Raw genomic sequence first — 16,027 nt, forward strand, 5'->3', positions numbered from 1 at the left:
TTTGAACTTTTGACAAAAAAAAAAAAAAAGTGTTTCACACTCATTTTCAAAGATTCTGAGTACAAGTTTTTCTAAATGGCTAAAACTAACCCAGATCACAATTCTTTGATGAGAACACTGAAAAACGATTATGGAAAAGAACGTCATTTTTAGGAAAAACTGTTACCAAATCCATGCTTAAATCATAGGCGTTCTTAAGAAAGAAAACAATGTATATTTAAAAATGAATCACATTATTATCTTATGAAAGAAATAATAATTAAAACCCAATAATGTAAGTTAATCCAACACCTCCAAGTATGAGAAATCCCGTCGAATCAGAGGCAAAGCCCCGCCATACGTTATGTAGGCCCCCATCCCCAATATATAAAAGTGCCTGTTCCAAATAATGTAATTTGATATAATATGAAGGGAATCTAATATTGATTATTCAATGGATTCGGATTTTCGATACTGATGTACACTATACACCCCGAATTTTGATTAAGATAAAACATTTCGTAACACAAGGTTATATGGAATTAGGGGTGTAAATGGATAAGATTCGGATTGGATAGTGGTAATACCATATCCGTTATTTTTTCAAGTAGATTTTTATAAATACAAACCGAACACAAATTTTCAACTACTTGTTGACATCTTTAGCACTTTATTCATGAGGACTGGGTTTGAAATTGAAAATTGAAAATTGTGTTATAAATAATATTTATTATGGATGTCCATTACCCCAAAGAGATTGTACTTCCAATTGAAGATCTCAATTACCTCAGGATGCAATATTGGTGAAGATCATAACCATCTCATTATATAATATTGGCAGTCAATATTTCCATTCTATGCACCTTCTATCTTGGGCGGCAATCTATCTTTCCATATCAAGAATATCTTATTGGGCAAGAACAAAGCCCAGTAGTGCCCCTAAATATGTAATGCACCAACGAATGAAAAAGTTTATTTTAAATCATATATTGTATTTTCATATCTAATATATTTTCTCTTTATTTTATAACACGTTATCAGCACGATTCCGCTCGAAGAATGAATCCGCTCGAAGTATTGCGTTTTGAGAAGAAAGACAGCAGACTATGTATCATTACGTTTTTGTAAACAATGGAGTTTACCTTGTCCATCATGAAATGTAAGTGCATCATGATACAAAGGTATGTGTTTTATTGAATCTAAGAATCAATCAAATAATAAGATATTATGTTGCTTTAACGATTGTGGTTTTATTTATTGTATATAGTGGTTGCTAGCTTTGCACCATAAATATTGCAGATGCACATGAAGTTGCAAGATTTGAAACTGTAAATAAATACAGTTCCTGAGATGCACATGAAGTTGCAAGATTTGAAACTGTAAATGAATACAGTTCTGAGATGCACATGAAGTTGCAAGATTTGAAACTGTAAATAAATACAGTTCTACAGATGCATATGAAATTGCAAGATTTGAAACTGTAAATAAATACAGTTCTGTAGTTTTTGAAATTAATTCTCTTTTGAAATTATAAGGAGAAAATATTATTCATGAAAATATCCCAGCAAATTTTCAAGTTTCAAATTTGTTGTTACAATTGTAATATTGTAAAAGGAGTTTTAAGAAATAATCTAAATGATATCATGCCTATTTGTGGCTGAGTAAAATAATGGATTATTAATGAAAAGTTATGAAGCTCATCTTATTGGTTCTGTTCCATTCCCTGAAGTGAATGCAACAATTCATGATATGCTTGAAAGAAGGTAAAATTAAAATTATGGTCATGACTGTGGAAAAGGATGAGACAAAAGACGGAATAATTATCGTCATTATTATGGAAATAAATAAGAGAATAATAATGATTCTCAATATAACAATTCAAGGAGTAAAGATAATATTTGTTACCAATGTGGTATGAAAGCTATTAGACATATATCTGGCATACTCCACAATATTTAATTAAGCTTTGTCAAGCCTTAATTAAAGAAATAAAAATAATGTGGAGATAAATTAGATTTTCCAAAATCATGATACTTGAATAATTTTTGCCTATAAAAGGAATGATTTTGATGGCCTCACAGATACTACATATCTAGATACTGCAAACTTTTTTGAAGATAATAGTTGAAGATTTGATTATGTAATTCTTTTCTCTTCAAATCTCATCTCATATGTTAGTTTATCTTAAATTTAATATTTTTCTTCTATAATTTTTTTTATTGATTTTCTATATATCTTTTAATATATTTTGTTTCATTTTGATGAAGAATGTAAATATTCTCTTATATGCTGTGACGTATATTATACTGAAAGAAAAATATACATATTTATCTTATTTGATAATGCGGAAGCCAATGTTCATATAAATTCGGTAGTACAACATTGATTGGAAGCTCCGGAAGAGCTAATCTATTATTATCTAGGAGATAAAATTAGTTATAAATAATTCATTATTTTGTAGTAAGTCTCAAAGAAACTTATTAAGTTTCAAAGCTATTTGCCAAAATTATTATCAGATTGAGACTACAAATAATGGTATAAGTAAATATCTATACAAAGTTATTAGATATTTCTCCCAATTTGTACTACACGAATATCGCATGGTTGAAACACATGCTTGGGTAAATCAAATGAACATTGATTCCAATAATTTTATTATTTGGCATGACCGGTTGGACCATACCGGATCAAGTATGATGCGAAAAATTAATGAAAATTCAATTGTCATCCATTGAAGAACCAGAAGATTCTTCAATTAAGTGAATTTTCTTGTATTATTTGTTTTCAAGAAATATTTATTATTAAATATTCACCAGCTAAAGTTGAGATTGAACATTCTACGTTTTTGAAACGTATAGAGGGTGAAATGTATGGGCGCATTCACCCATCATGTGGACCATTCAGATAATATATGATTTTAATAGATGCATCTATAAATCGGTCACATGTATGTTCATTATGAACTCGCAATTTGGTGTTTGCGAGATTGTTTGCTCAAATAATGAGATTAAGAGCATAATTTATGAATTATAAGATAAAGACAGTTTGTCTTGATAATCTTTGGTGAATTTACATCTCGAGGCTTTATGATTATTGTATAACAACTGAGATCACAGTTGAATAGCCTGTTACTCATGTTTATATCTAAAATGGTTTGGTAAAATTATTTATTAATTCTCTCCAATTAATTTTAAACCATTGTTTATGAGAACAAAACATCATTTGTACTCATCAGGCCAAAAGGTTGTCATAAATTCTCCCTATTACAATTGGCTTATGATCAGAAGCCAAATATTTCTCATCTTAAAATTTTTGGATGTACGGCTTACGTTCCAATTGCTCCACCACATTGCACAAAGATGAGTCCCAAAATAAAGTTGGGAATATATGTTGGATATAAATCTCCTTATATAATTCAATATATTGCTAAGGATATGAGATTTATTTAAGGATAATTACTGCACGAAACAATGATCCCCCAGCAAATACAATCCAACCAACGCAAAACAAGCCCCGAGTCCGAGCGAGAGTGGCACTCCATATTTAAAATCCCAAAATACCCACACCTACAACCCCAGCAAATACCCTAATTAATGTAGAAAAAAAACAAACCGCACCAAAAAAATCACCAAAATAAAGAAATAATAATAAAAAAAAAAAAGAAACCGAAGAGGAGGGAAGAAAACAACCAAAGGAACGAAATCACCACGAACCCGGCAAGAGGGGCAAGGGGGAGAAAGGGAAAGTAACCCCAGGGGAGGGGCAATATTCAGCACCCCCCCCAAAAAATAAAAAATGTGGTTCCCACGAGCTAGAGGAGAAGGTGGGAAACCAAATCGAAAATTTGCCAATTTTTTAATTCAAAATAAATAAGTTTAGTGAAGGTGGAAACCAAATTTTTAAGCAAATAAAGAAGAGGGTAAAATGACTTTAATCGGTTTTTAAATGGGGAGTATCGCTTTGATTTCTTAATTTTATGAGGCAAGGGATTACTTTCAAACTTACGACTTAACACCGATAGGAAGGGGGACGATTTTGTAGAAGGTTTTATTAGTATAAATCAAGTCGGGGGCAAAGAATTACTTATTTAATGCAATACTTGCTGAGTATTATTTTGATGAATTAGTTTTTCCAACATGAGGGGGAGAGAATAAACAGTTGGAAAAATAGATTGATTGTATGCATTATCATTATTTCATTAGATCCTCGCAACGAGACCGTGGGTGACACTTCAAGTTCAAAGGATAATGCAATAAATATTATGAATCAACCGCCGGCATTTGCGGAGGTTATTAAATCTCAGTATTCCAAAACGTAAATGCTTCAATTAGAATTGATGTCCCAAAGAGGACAATCTATCGAGGGCAAATGAAATTAAACCACATTTAAAACGTGGAAGATCAATCGGTTCAAGGGAAAATCCTAGAAAAAGAAAGGAGCAAATGATCAAGATGGTCATAAAATGGAGACAATTGATTATGAAAATCCTGAAGACATAACTTTCTATGAAACCCCAGAAGAGGTTCAGGTGACTGAAAATAATGAAGAGATCTCGATTAGTTATGTCATTGCAGGAAAAAGATGGAACCGAAAATATAAAGTTGTCGACAACAATTTTTGCATATAATGTTTTTGTTGAAATAATGCAACAAGACGAGGATCTTGAATATAAATTTGTTGATGAATATAAATCAAGAAATGATTGACCAAAATGTAGAGACGCAATTCAAGCAGAATTGAATTCGCTTGAAAAATAAAGTTTTTGGACCTATAGTCCAATATCTGAAGGTATAAAGCTAGTGGGGTACAATTGAGTTTTCTGCGAAAAATGAAATAAGAAAAGGAATGAAATCGTGATATATAAAGCATGAATTATGGCACAAGAATTTTTGCAGATGCTTGGCATTGATTATATGGAAACATGTTCTCTTGTGGTGGATGCAATCACCTTCAGATATCTTATAAATCTGGCAGTATATGAAAATTTTGACATGCGTCTAATGGATATTATTACAGCCTATTTATATGGCTCATTCGAGTGTGAAATATATATGAAAATCCCTGAAGGATTCAAAATGACTGAAGCATATAAAAATTCCTAGGAAGTTTGTTCAATAATGCTTCAAAGATTATCAAGGCATATATGGTAATCTCCTTAGTGGATATTTACTAAATGAAAAGCATAAAAATGATCCAATTTATTATTGTGCATTTATTAAAGGATATGGATCTAATTTTAGTAAGTATATATGATGATAATTTAAATATCATCGAAACTCCTGAAGAGTTTCCAAAAGCAGTAGATTATTTTAAGAAAGTTGAAATGAAAATCTTGAAAAGACAATGTTTTGTCTTGATTTGTAAATTGAGCATTTGACGAATGAAATATTCGTTCATCAATCAACTTATATAGAGAATATTTTGAAGAGATTTTATCTAGATAAAATACATCCATTGAGTACCCCAATGGTTGTGAGATCGCTTAATATAAAGAAAGATTCATTTCGACCCCAAGAAAACAGTGGAGAATTTCTTGGTCTTGAAATACCATATCTTAGTGCTATTGGGGCATTAATGTATCTTGCTGATAATACACAATCGGATGTAGCATTTTCTATAAGTGTATTAACAAGATTTATTTATTCTCCAATACGAAGACACTGAAATGTTATAAAACATATATTTCAGTATATTCGAGAAATTATTGACATGATATTATTTTATGAATGTGGATATCAACTTACTAGTTTTGCAGATGCAGGATATTTATCTGATTTACATAAAACTAGATCTCAAACATGCTATTTATTTTCAAGTGAATATTAGCTATTTTATATTTGGTTAAGATCAATGATACAATACATTCATGAAGCATGTAGTCTTCTACTAGAAGAAGGAATTTCAACAATATTATATGAAGATTATGCTGCATGCAAAGCTCAATTGAAAGGATGATACATCAAAGAAGATAGAATGAAGCATATTTCACCGAAATTCTTCTTCACTCTTGATCTTCAATGAAATGGTGAAATATATGTTCATTGAATTCGTTCAAGTGATAACTTGACAGGTTTATTTATTGACGCGTTGCCTACTTCAAATGTTGAGAAGTTGGTATATGATAATGGAATGTACGTATTCAAAGATACTCAATGATGTTATCATCAGGGGGAGTAAAATACGTGCTGCACTCTTTTTCCCTTAACCAAGGTTTTGTCCCACCGGGTTTTCCTGGTAAGGTTTTTAATGAGGCGACTACCAATACGTATTATTTAGATATGTATACTCTTTTTCCTTCACTAAGATTTTTTTCCCACAGGGTTTTTCTTAGTAAGGTTTTAATGAGGTACATTATCTATTGATGGACATCCAAGGGGGAGTGTTATAAATAATATTTATTATGGATGTCCATTACCCCAAAGAGATTGTACTTCCAATTGAAGATCTCAATTATCTCAGGATGCAATATTGGTGAAGATCACAACCATCTCATTATATAATATTGGCAGTCAATATTTCCATTCTATGCACCTTCTATCTTGGGCGGCAATCTATCTTTCCATATCAAGAATATCTTATTGTGTGCAAGAATCATATATTGTATTTCCAATATCGAGTAGATGCGCCTTCTACTATAAATATGTAATGCACTCAACTGAATGAATCAGTTCTGATTGAACTCATCTTGTCTTTCTTCTTTGTATCTAATATATTTTCTCTTTATTTTATAACAAATTGAAAATTTTAGCAACTTTGATAGTTATTTTAGTGGAAAATCTAGAAAAATAATCACATATCTCAAGTAAAAATTTTATAAAGATGAGAAAATAATTCAAGTAAGTAAATTAATCGGATAATTTATTCGGATACCCGAAATGGATGCAGTATACGAATTCAAAAGCGGATTTCGGTTATCCATTTACATCCCTATATGAAATTGAATTTTGATTTAGGCAAGATCATCAACTTTCTCTTTTGGGAAGTAAAATTTGCAGTTAAGACTTAAAAGTTCAGAAGTAGTTGATTTGCTCTGTAGTTGACAAACTTCATGGATCAAAAAACTTTAACATTCTCCTCTTTTTCGTTGGGAAAATTAAGCTTGGCTTTCTTACCTCTTATCCTCCTCGCCTCTTTGTCATAAGCCCTCGCAGCCTCCTCCGGCGTTCTGAAAGTACCCAACCAAACCATAACACCTTTTCTGGGGTCTCGAATCTCAGCTGCCCATTTCCCTCGCGGTCGTCGTCTAATCCCTCTGTACAAATTCTTTCTGGGTTTCTTCTTCTTGGCATTCTTCTCAGCCTCGTTCTCACTACCTGTTCGAATAAAGTCCTCAACCAAAAATCCCCCCAAAAAAAGGCTTACTAATTCTCAAGTTCTTCTAGTGTACCTGGAGAAGGGGAAGCCTGTTTCGCAGATGATGATTCTTGATGTTGAGGACGGAAATTGGAGTTGAAAATGTCGAACTTATCAAACGGAGAACCGGAGATAAGATCCGAAGCTGAGACTGAGCAACCTCGATCAGCGTCAACCGCAGTGGCGCACATTTCGAACGGGGAGATGAACTCCTGATTACTCAGGCAAGAACACACACAACTGCAAGGTACACAGAAAAAAGACACTCACTTTCTCCTTTGGGGAAGAAATCACACCATCCAACCAAGTAGGGGTGGTCACTTGTCGGTGAACAACAGCTACGTGCATCGAACCTGTACAGCACGAGCGCATCTATGAGTGTTATATGTGGTCCAAAGACTGCAATAAGATTAAAAAAAACACACAATAGTTGAGTCCATGTTCATGGCACTTAGGTTTGCCCGTGGAGTGTAGCTTGGGATTGCCTTGAGATTCAAGAAGGTTTTGTCTACCAGTGAATGTCTTAATCGTTATTTAATTAAATTCTTAATTCACTGTTACGTTTGGATTAGAGAAATCAACCAAACACAAATGGAATAGAAAACAAAAAAGAATGAGACATGAATTTTATATTAGTTTACCTCAACGTGAGACTACGTCCAATATTAGGTTTTTCACTATATTCTTTTCTAAACAACTATTTGGCTGCATTTGTAAGGAAATGAAAGTATGGAAAAATATTAATTGTGGATCCCACATTTTATTTTTCCATACTTTTTCATAAAATCCCACACTTTTTGTGGAGTTTTAAAAAGTCTTGGAGTTGGAAAGTTGAGTTGCCATATCACCACAACTAAACAATTTACACTTCTGAGATTTAAAGGAAAAGTAAGAAAATTTTGTTTTTTTCAAGAATTTTCCCACTCTTTTTTTCCGAGCAAACAAATGCAGCCTTTTAGATGTTGTGTTACAAGAAAAAAATATATATGAACTTAAAAATCCTAAGACATAGCTATTTATGAATTCAAGTCCAAATTGTAAAGAAACTCCGAGGCCCAAAGAAATGTGGATCCTCTATGGGCTCCAGGGGCGCTGCTCCCACACCTCTACGTACTCCACCGAGGAGCGAGACTTCCTTGTCGGCAACACAACGTGAAAAAATGAGCTATACTCAACAGCACGTGAAGTGTGGTTTGGGATTACCTTGAGATTCCGTAAGGTTTTGTCTTCCAATGTCTTAATCGTTATTTTATTAAATCCCTAATTGCCAAATTAATTTTTTTGGGAGATAATTGCTAAATTAAATAAGTTTTGATGTAATGCCCCATATTAAATTATAATTTTTTAATAATATTAAATATGATTTTGTTAAGTTTGAGAGGAGAAGAGGACTGAATAAGCCAAAGCAAGAACCAGTAAATATGAATAAATGAAATGGTAACTTGGGACCTTAGGTTGTGAACCAAACTTAGTAATATTAACCCTTGTCTAATTAATTGATAATAGTGATTAAATGTGATAAAAATGAAAAATTGGATCAAAGAAACCTATTTGGTTCAAGGATGCTTTATCAGGTGAAGCATGGATTGATGGGTATAATTGGGTCAATGAGAACGCATGGTGTTGGCTTGGTTCAAGACTAAACCATTTGAAATAAAATAGTTTAATTGGGTTTAATAGATTCGGCTGGTTCACTTAACTGGTTTGGTTCAGAAGCGAACCAAACTATACATGTTGCAGTTGGTTCTGTTTTGAACCACAAAATTACATTCTCAAGAAGTGGAAAGAAAGACAGGGAATAGAGGAGTAGAGGCTGGAGGAGAATAAATCAGGGGACTATGTGCTGATTCCGACCTAGGAATTGAGTTTAGAGGCTGTACTTGAACATTGAGTTTGAAAGAAGTTACTTTTGGGCAAGGTTTAAAGTATCCCACAATACTATACGATACTTGCCGATACGTATCCATATTTGACCCACCGATACGATACATATCGATACGTCTCTCTATTGAATTATACTAAAATACATTAGACAGAGCGATACAATACTCGATACAGGATGATACGTCTCTTAAAATCACCTGACCGATATGATATTCAATACCAATACTTTAAACCTTGCTTTTGGGTTTCAAACGGTTGGATTTTTGTTTTTAAAATAAATAAAAAGAATAATATTGATTGTGAATTTTCATCCTTTCCAAATAGATAATATTCCCAATTGAAGATCTCAACCACCTTAACATTCAATCTTAGTAATTCATATTTTCATCTAAATGGAATATCACAATCATCTCATGACACAATGTGGCAGCCAATATATGCACATTCTATTTTTGGTGACAATCTATCATTCTATCTCAAGAACATTTTATTGTATGCACGAATCATATATTCTATTTCTTTGTAGGTTCTGATATTTCTATATCAGAGAAGATCTTACTTCTACTATAAATATGTAATGCACTCAACTGAATGAATAATTTTGATTCATCTCGTTCTAATTTTCTTCATTCTCTCTAATATATTTTCCATTTTATAACATGATTGACATTTTGAATACGTAATAAGATTTTTTTTTCAAAAATTTCCTTAACCCACATTTATAGAAAGAGAAAAGAATAAATAGGAAGAAAAGATGAGAGAGAAGAGAGGGGAGAATAGAGTTCAACTCTACTCTATCATAAGCTTTAAACATGTTTAGCTTTCGGGCAACAGGGCTTTGTTTTTCTTTGGTTTTTATTCATGAAATGAAAAAAAATTCTTGGGCTATGAAAATGTTGCATTGATTAATCATTTTTGAAATCATTGAATGGTATTCTTAGCTTATGCTTATATTTCTTTTTCTATTAAATTAAGGCATCTAGTATTAGGGATTTCACTCTTTAGATGTGGAATCAGATTCTTTTGAGGCTATTTCTATGAAATTCTTTGGATTTCTAACCCTTTAACCCATGATTAACGGACCACGAACCCGGTCCTCTAGTCGGCAAAAATTGTGGGCCATTCGAGTTGAGCCCGAAGATTCTAAAGTAGACCCAATGCAAGTGGATGAACCTTATGATAACTCGACCTCTCTCTTAGGGTTTAAGAGGAGAGAGAAGGTCAATCATGACGGCATTAAAAGACGATTTTGACGCGTCCATAGACCGACGATGGAAAGTTCGATCGATGAGGTAAATATACTTAAATGAAGAGGTAAATTTACTTAGTTGAGGGGTCAACTAGGGCCGGTTGATTGGAACGTACGACTGCCCTGGACTGACTAGCCCCTCCCCAATGACGGAGCTTAATTGGGATTTTGTGTTTTAAAACCTTATTTTAAGCTCCTATTCACTCCTACACGCATTTCTGTCACACCCCACCTAGCCAGATCCGATCATACCCGAATACCCGGGGGTGATACACCGTAACACCTAGGTTCATTGAAAATTACATACAACAAATGATATAACATAATTAAAGGACAAAAATAAATCAAGTTTAAGTATAAAGTTATTAAATCTGAAATAATGATTACAGTAATCCAAAACTTCCAATCAAAAGTTAAAACATCAGAGTTCCAAGAAAGAAAGAGTGCCTGCAGCGGAAAATTCAAGAGTCTTGGTAAAAGATATCTTTGCCCCTCCTAAAAGAAATCAACGTGTAAATATAAAAAAGTGACATGAAAGATACTAGAGATTTCCTAAGGATGGCAAGGTCCCTATCACTAAAAGTCGACTCTGTAGGAGCAGTCGAGACATGAGCACGAAGCTTCGTGCGCTTCCACTTCTTCCTCAATTGTTCCTTCCAAAAAGTTTTCTTGCAACGAATCCTCCACTTGAAAGGGGGTCTTATAATCTGTAGAAAAATCTAAAGAAACATACATAAATAAAGGAACGAGTTCCACATAACTCAGTGAGGTTAACCAACATTCATGTCATGCATTCAATCAATCATCCACATCATGTTCACAAAATGATAATAAAATAAATGGCAAAATATGATAATTGATGAGCACATTTATGTGTGAGATCTTAGGACATAAAGCATGCATTTTATACACTTAGAGTGGAGCTACCTTGGGTTTTATGTTGTTTTTGCAGATTTTAGGACTTTTCAAGATTTAAGCAAATATTTGGAGATTTGGGTATGAAACATGCAATTTTACATGTCAAGAAGTCCGTTCAACTTCTCAAGTGCGAAAATGGGCTTAATCTGGAGCATGATGGGTTAGAGATGTGTTATGGGCCAACTTCAAAATATTTTAAAAATAAAAAAGTAAATTTTAATATGCGGCTTTGATTATAGATAATCAATCAAATCTACAGAGGTATTGTTGAAAGAGTCCTAATGGAGAAAAGAGTTCTTGCATAGTTCAATATCTTATTTCCTATTTGGGACTTGATCAAAGAAAGAAAAAGAGGAAAAATAATTATATTCAGAGAAGGAGAGGAAAACATCCCATTTTTGAAAGTCTCTGCCCAATTTCGATCAAGCCCTTCATCGAATGGTCATCCGATGTCCGATTGAGCTGATTATTTTGAGGAGAGCTTCGCGATTTCTTGATCCTCAAATCCAACGGTGGAATTGTGCATTTGATCCCTCTAAGTTAGTCCGATTAGTACGCCAAAACCCTAATTGGTTGAGTCAAATAGGAACTCTGAGTTTGATTCAAACTCTATCAAGATTCATATCTCATGTAAACTCTATAAAAAGAAAGCATACTCCATCAAGGGAGAACGTGTTTTAGAGCTTAAGAGAAGCACTCTTTCTTTTCTCTTTAGTTTATTTAGGCTTTCTCAAGTTTTCTTTGATTGCTTTTGTGAGATTTTAATTTATAGATTGAATGTTTAGGTTTAATTCTTCTATGTAATGCAATTTCAATTTCAAGTTCAAGTTTCAAGTTTGAGGAATTTTTTTTTCTTCTCTGGGTCTAGCAATTGCAGATCTAGATCATTCTAGATCTAAATTTGGTTGTTAGGGTTGGTTGAGATTCGAATCGTCTGTTCAATTCTTTTTTATTATTTGAAGTTCAAAGATGCAAGTAAGTAACATTCTTCAATAATCTTCTCTCCCCCTTCCATTCCCGCTTCTATCTATCCCTCCATATTCTTAATTTAGGATTTACTTTCAACATTTACTTATTGTTCTCCCTTCCCCTGGGTCCTTGATCAAAGATGCCTACAGTCATGCCTCTCTTTGGTTAAAGTTTCTATTTTCATTTTACTGTTTTGATTATTTCATTTCTGCAAATTTTTTTTTCTTCTAATATCCGTTCCTCTGATCGGTGGACTGTAAGCTATGGCAAAGGGTCCACGGTTAAAGTCATTATAATTATACTCCCCTTCCCTAGATCCAGAGCTGACACTCGGATCACTTCCTTTTTATTTTTATTTATTTATTGTTCGCGTTTCTTTTCTGCCTTTTATTAATTATGCGTCGGTTATATTTGCTTCATTTTTCGTTTCAATTCGATTGCATTAGATGTATGGATTAGGACCTCTCGTTTAATTTAACTAATTAGTTAAAATCCTTGAATCATTGCATTTTTGCATTACCATTAAGAGATTAAATTCTAAGTGGCATATCTCCTTGAGATCGACTCATTAGCTACATGATACAGTGCGCTTGCGGTTATTTTTATTTCACAAACAATAATGTATGGTTATGATGATATGTTCCTCGCTCTATTATGAAGTCTCTACGGTAGACATGCATTAAGAAATCACCAGTCTTCTTTGGGTGGTCTCAATTACTCTTCCCTCACAACTCTGATGAACATTTTTTGGGTTCTCTATGGTTGTTGGGTAAAGTCCGTCAAGCTATGGTTGGGGTTGAAAGTCACCACTCTCTCATATCACCGTTTTGTATAAGACTTAGTGTGTGTCAAGGTTATACTTAGGCCCCATGCAAGGTCCTATGGTCTCGTACTACATATGGTCCGGATATCTACTCTCATGCCTAGTGCGTTTTTGGTTCGATACCTTCTCACCTATGAATGGAATCCTCAATAAGAGGCATCTGTTGGATCACGTTCTTTAACCCAATGATCATCCACATATAATGGATATGATGCTCTCCATGTTCTCTCACAGGTTGGTTACCTGTCTTGAGCGCTCATGAGTCCTTAGCTATGATATACAATTATACCAAACTATGCTGATAGTGGGCCTGCTTGACACACAGGACCCAACCATTGGCAACACGTGTTAACCAGCTTTAATAGCCCTACCAAAAGGGTAGTAGTACTCATAGGGATTCCTATCCCAATACTTCTAGATACCTATCATTCATATAGTTTGGTCTAGATGCAATCACTTAAGGTCATTAGGGTAGTGGGCGAACCCACCACCCTGGTTAGTAAAATAAGATAAGAAAGATAATCTCAATCAATATCATTCATCTCATACATTCTCATATCGTTTTCATATCAATAATATAGGATTCAAAATAAAGAGTAAAACTCAATCATTCCAACCTTACCTTTTGTTCGTGTAAAGTCATACATAAGCATATCATGGTAGATATCAATTTAAAGCAATTTATATCACCAATAGAATTTAAAATAGTAACACTTAATAATATAAAACATGCATAGTTAATCATTCCTCACCTTTCAATTCGATTCCGTTCTCCAAAGTCCCAAATTTCACTCTCACAAGTCGATTATTATATTAAAAAAAAAATAAAACCTAATCATGTAAGAGAATTAATAGATATAAATTAGAAGTCAATTGGGTTTCAAAAGGTATTCCAAAATCATTCCACAAAAACTCAATCTGACAACTAGGTTCAAACCCGCATTTTTCAACCTAGTTTGGCGAAAAATCGTTATTTTGCCACCGATTTGAAGTCGAATCTAAACAAAACTTTGAGAAAGTCTAATTGGTATCAGTAGGGTCCTTAGGGTACCTTCAATTTGATCCAATTTGTTCTAAATAAAAAAGCTCTAAATTTGGCTATTTAAATTGCCCGCAGGCGACTTAGAAAATCAAAACGCGAAATCTTTTGCAACGATTCGCACAAACAACTCATATACTAGAGGGAAGCATTAATACAAATATTCAAGAGCATTCAATATACCTAACATGCTTCAATTACCGAAATCCCACATTCAAAGTGAAGAAAATCCCACAAAACTATGTTTAAAGAAGAGGGTTTAAGGAGTCTCACCTCTTTTAATGTTCTCGCAACGATCCGGGTCACAAAGCACCTTTAGTAGGATGGAATCAACTCTTCTCCTTAGTTTATCCTCTTCCCAAAGCCTTAGCCCCACTCTAGCATTAGAAAATGCGTTTAAAGGTGAGTTGAAACATAAAATAGGGTTTAAAAACCCGAAATCCCGATTCTGTCTCGTCATTGGAAAGGGGCGGGCGGTTGGGTCACCCAACCGGTCCATGTTTGGACCTCCATTCGAGGCCCGATTTTAGTAATTTTTGGCTTGAAAGAAAGGTCTTTCGATTACCTATTGATACCTCGTTAATCGGACTCTCCATCGCTGGTCTACGGACGTGCCAAAATTGGCTTTTAACGCCAACTTGATTGACCTTCTCTCTCTTCTTAAACTCTTAGAGGGATTTCGATTCATCATTAGGGTCATCCAAAATCATTGGGTCCCCTTCCAAACTTTCGGGCTAGACTCAAATGGCCCACAACTGTCACTGACTTGAGGCCCAGATTCGCGGTCCTGAAATCATGGGTTAAAGGGTTAGAAATCGAAGGAATTTCACACATTTTATAATGCTACTGTGAGGCTGAGGCTAGGGGAAGAGGAAAAACTAAAGAGGAGAGGGGATTCTATCCACCCGAAGGCGCGTTGTGACCCGAATCGTTGCGAGAGCATTGAAAAAGGTAAGAATCCTTCAAACCTAAGTTTGTGGGTTTTCATCACAATAAATGTGGGATTGCGGTAGTTGAAGTATGTTAGGTATATTGAATGTTCATATATAGTTGTATTTATGCTTCCCTCCAGTTTGTGAGTAGTTTGTGCGAATCGTTGCAAAATATTTCGCGTTTTGGCTCTCAGAGACACCGGCGGCACTCACGAGAGCCAAATATGGGGCTTTTTGATTTAGAATGAATTGGGTTAAATTGATGGTACCTTTAGGACCCTATTATTGCCAATTAGATATTTCTAAAGTTTCATTTTGATTGCACTTTGAATCGGTAGCGAACTATTGACTTTTCGCTGAAACTAGGTTGAGAACGGTGGGTTTGAATTCATATGACTGATTGGGTTTTTGTGGGATGATTTTGAGAACTCTTTTGAAACTCATTTGACTTCTAATTAATATCTATTAATTCACTTACATGATTAGGTTTATTGTGAGTATAACCATCGACTCTTGTGAGTGAAATTGTGACTTTTGATAATTGAACTTGATTTATTCTTGTCCTTATGATTATGCTATATCATATATTTGTGTAGAATTATCAGTTTGCCTAGGTTTTGTGGTGTATTACATTCACAAGTATTTAGGTATAACCGAATCCGACTGGGTGGGGTGTGACAATTTCTTACATCTCCATTAGTCAAGTGGTTTATGATAGGCTTGTCAGATTAGCAGATGAGACTAAATCTATAATGATTTTAATTAGGCAAATTAAATTTAACTACATCTTCAAGGACACAAATGCTGCCATTAATGGGATGTCAAAGATGCCATTAGGAGGACAAAGCTCTTTGATATTCTTTTCGGATCTCCCTCTGGAA

At 34.0% G+C, this 16,027-nt stretch overlaps 1 protein-coding gene across 1 annotated transcript; it reads right to left on the minus strand.

Annotated features, from left to right (window-relative positions):
• Nucleotides 1–6,850: 6,850 nt before the first annotated feature.
• On the minus strand, nt 6,851–7,692 carry LOC149010699 (ethylene-responsive transcription factor RAP2-12-like). The gene is made up of 2 exons (XM_089164195.1): nt 7,367–7,692; nt 6,851–7,292 (listed from the first exon to the last, which is right to left on the minus strand). Exons 1-2 carry the CDS (start codon nt 7,521–7,523, stop codon nt 7,033–7,035), a joined length of 417 nt encoding a protein of 138 aa, XP_089020321.1. The 5' UTR covers nt 7,524–7,692; the 3' UTR covers nt 6,851–7,032.
• Between the last annotated feature and the right edge of the window lie 8,335 nt (nt 7,693–16,027).

This window comes from Hakea prostrata, chromosome 7 (assembly GCF_041222555.1).
Source record: "Hakea prostrata isolate BN-2017 chromosome 7, UWA_Hpros_2, whole genome shotgun sequence".
NCBI lineage: Eukaryota > Viridiplantae > Streptophyta > Magnoliopsida > Proteales > Proteaceae > Hakea > Hakea prostrata.

Coding starts and splice junctions, on each gene's coding strand:
- LOC149010699 (XM_089164195.1), bottom strand. CDS start 7,523: ATGTGCGCCACTGCGGTTGACGCTGATCGAGGTTGCTCAGTCTCAGCT. Junction 7,293..7,366: donor ACAGGCTTCCCCTTCTCCAG/GTACACTAGAAG, acceptor TTATTCGAACAG/GTAGTGAGAACGAGGCTGAG.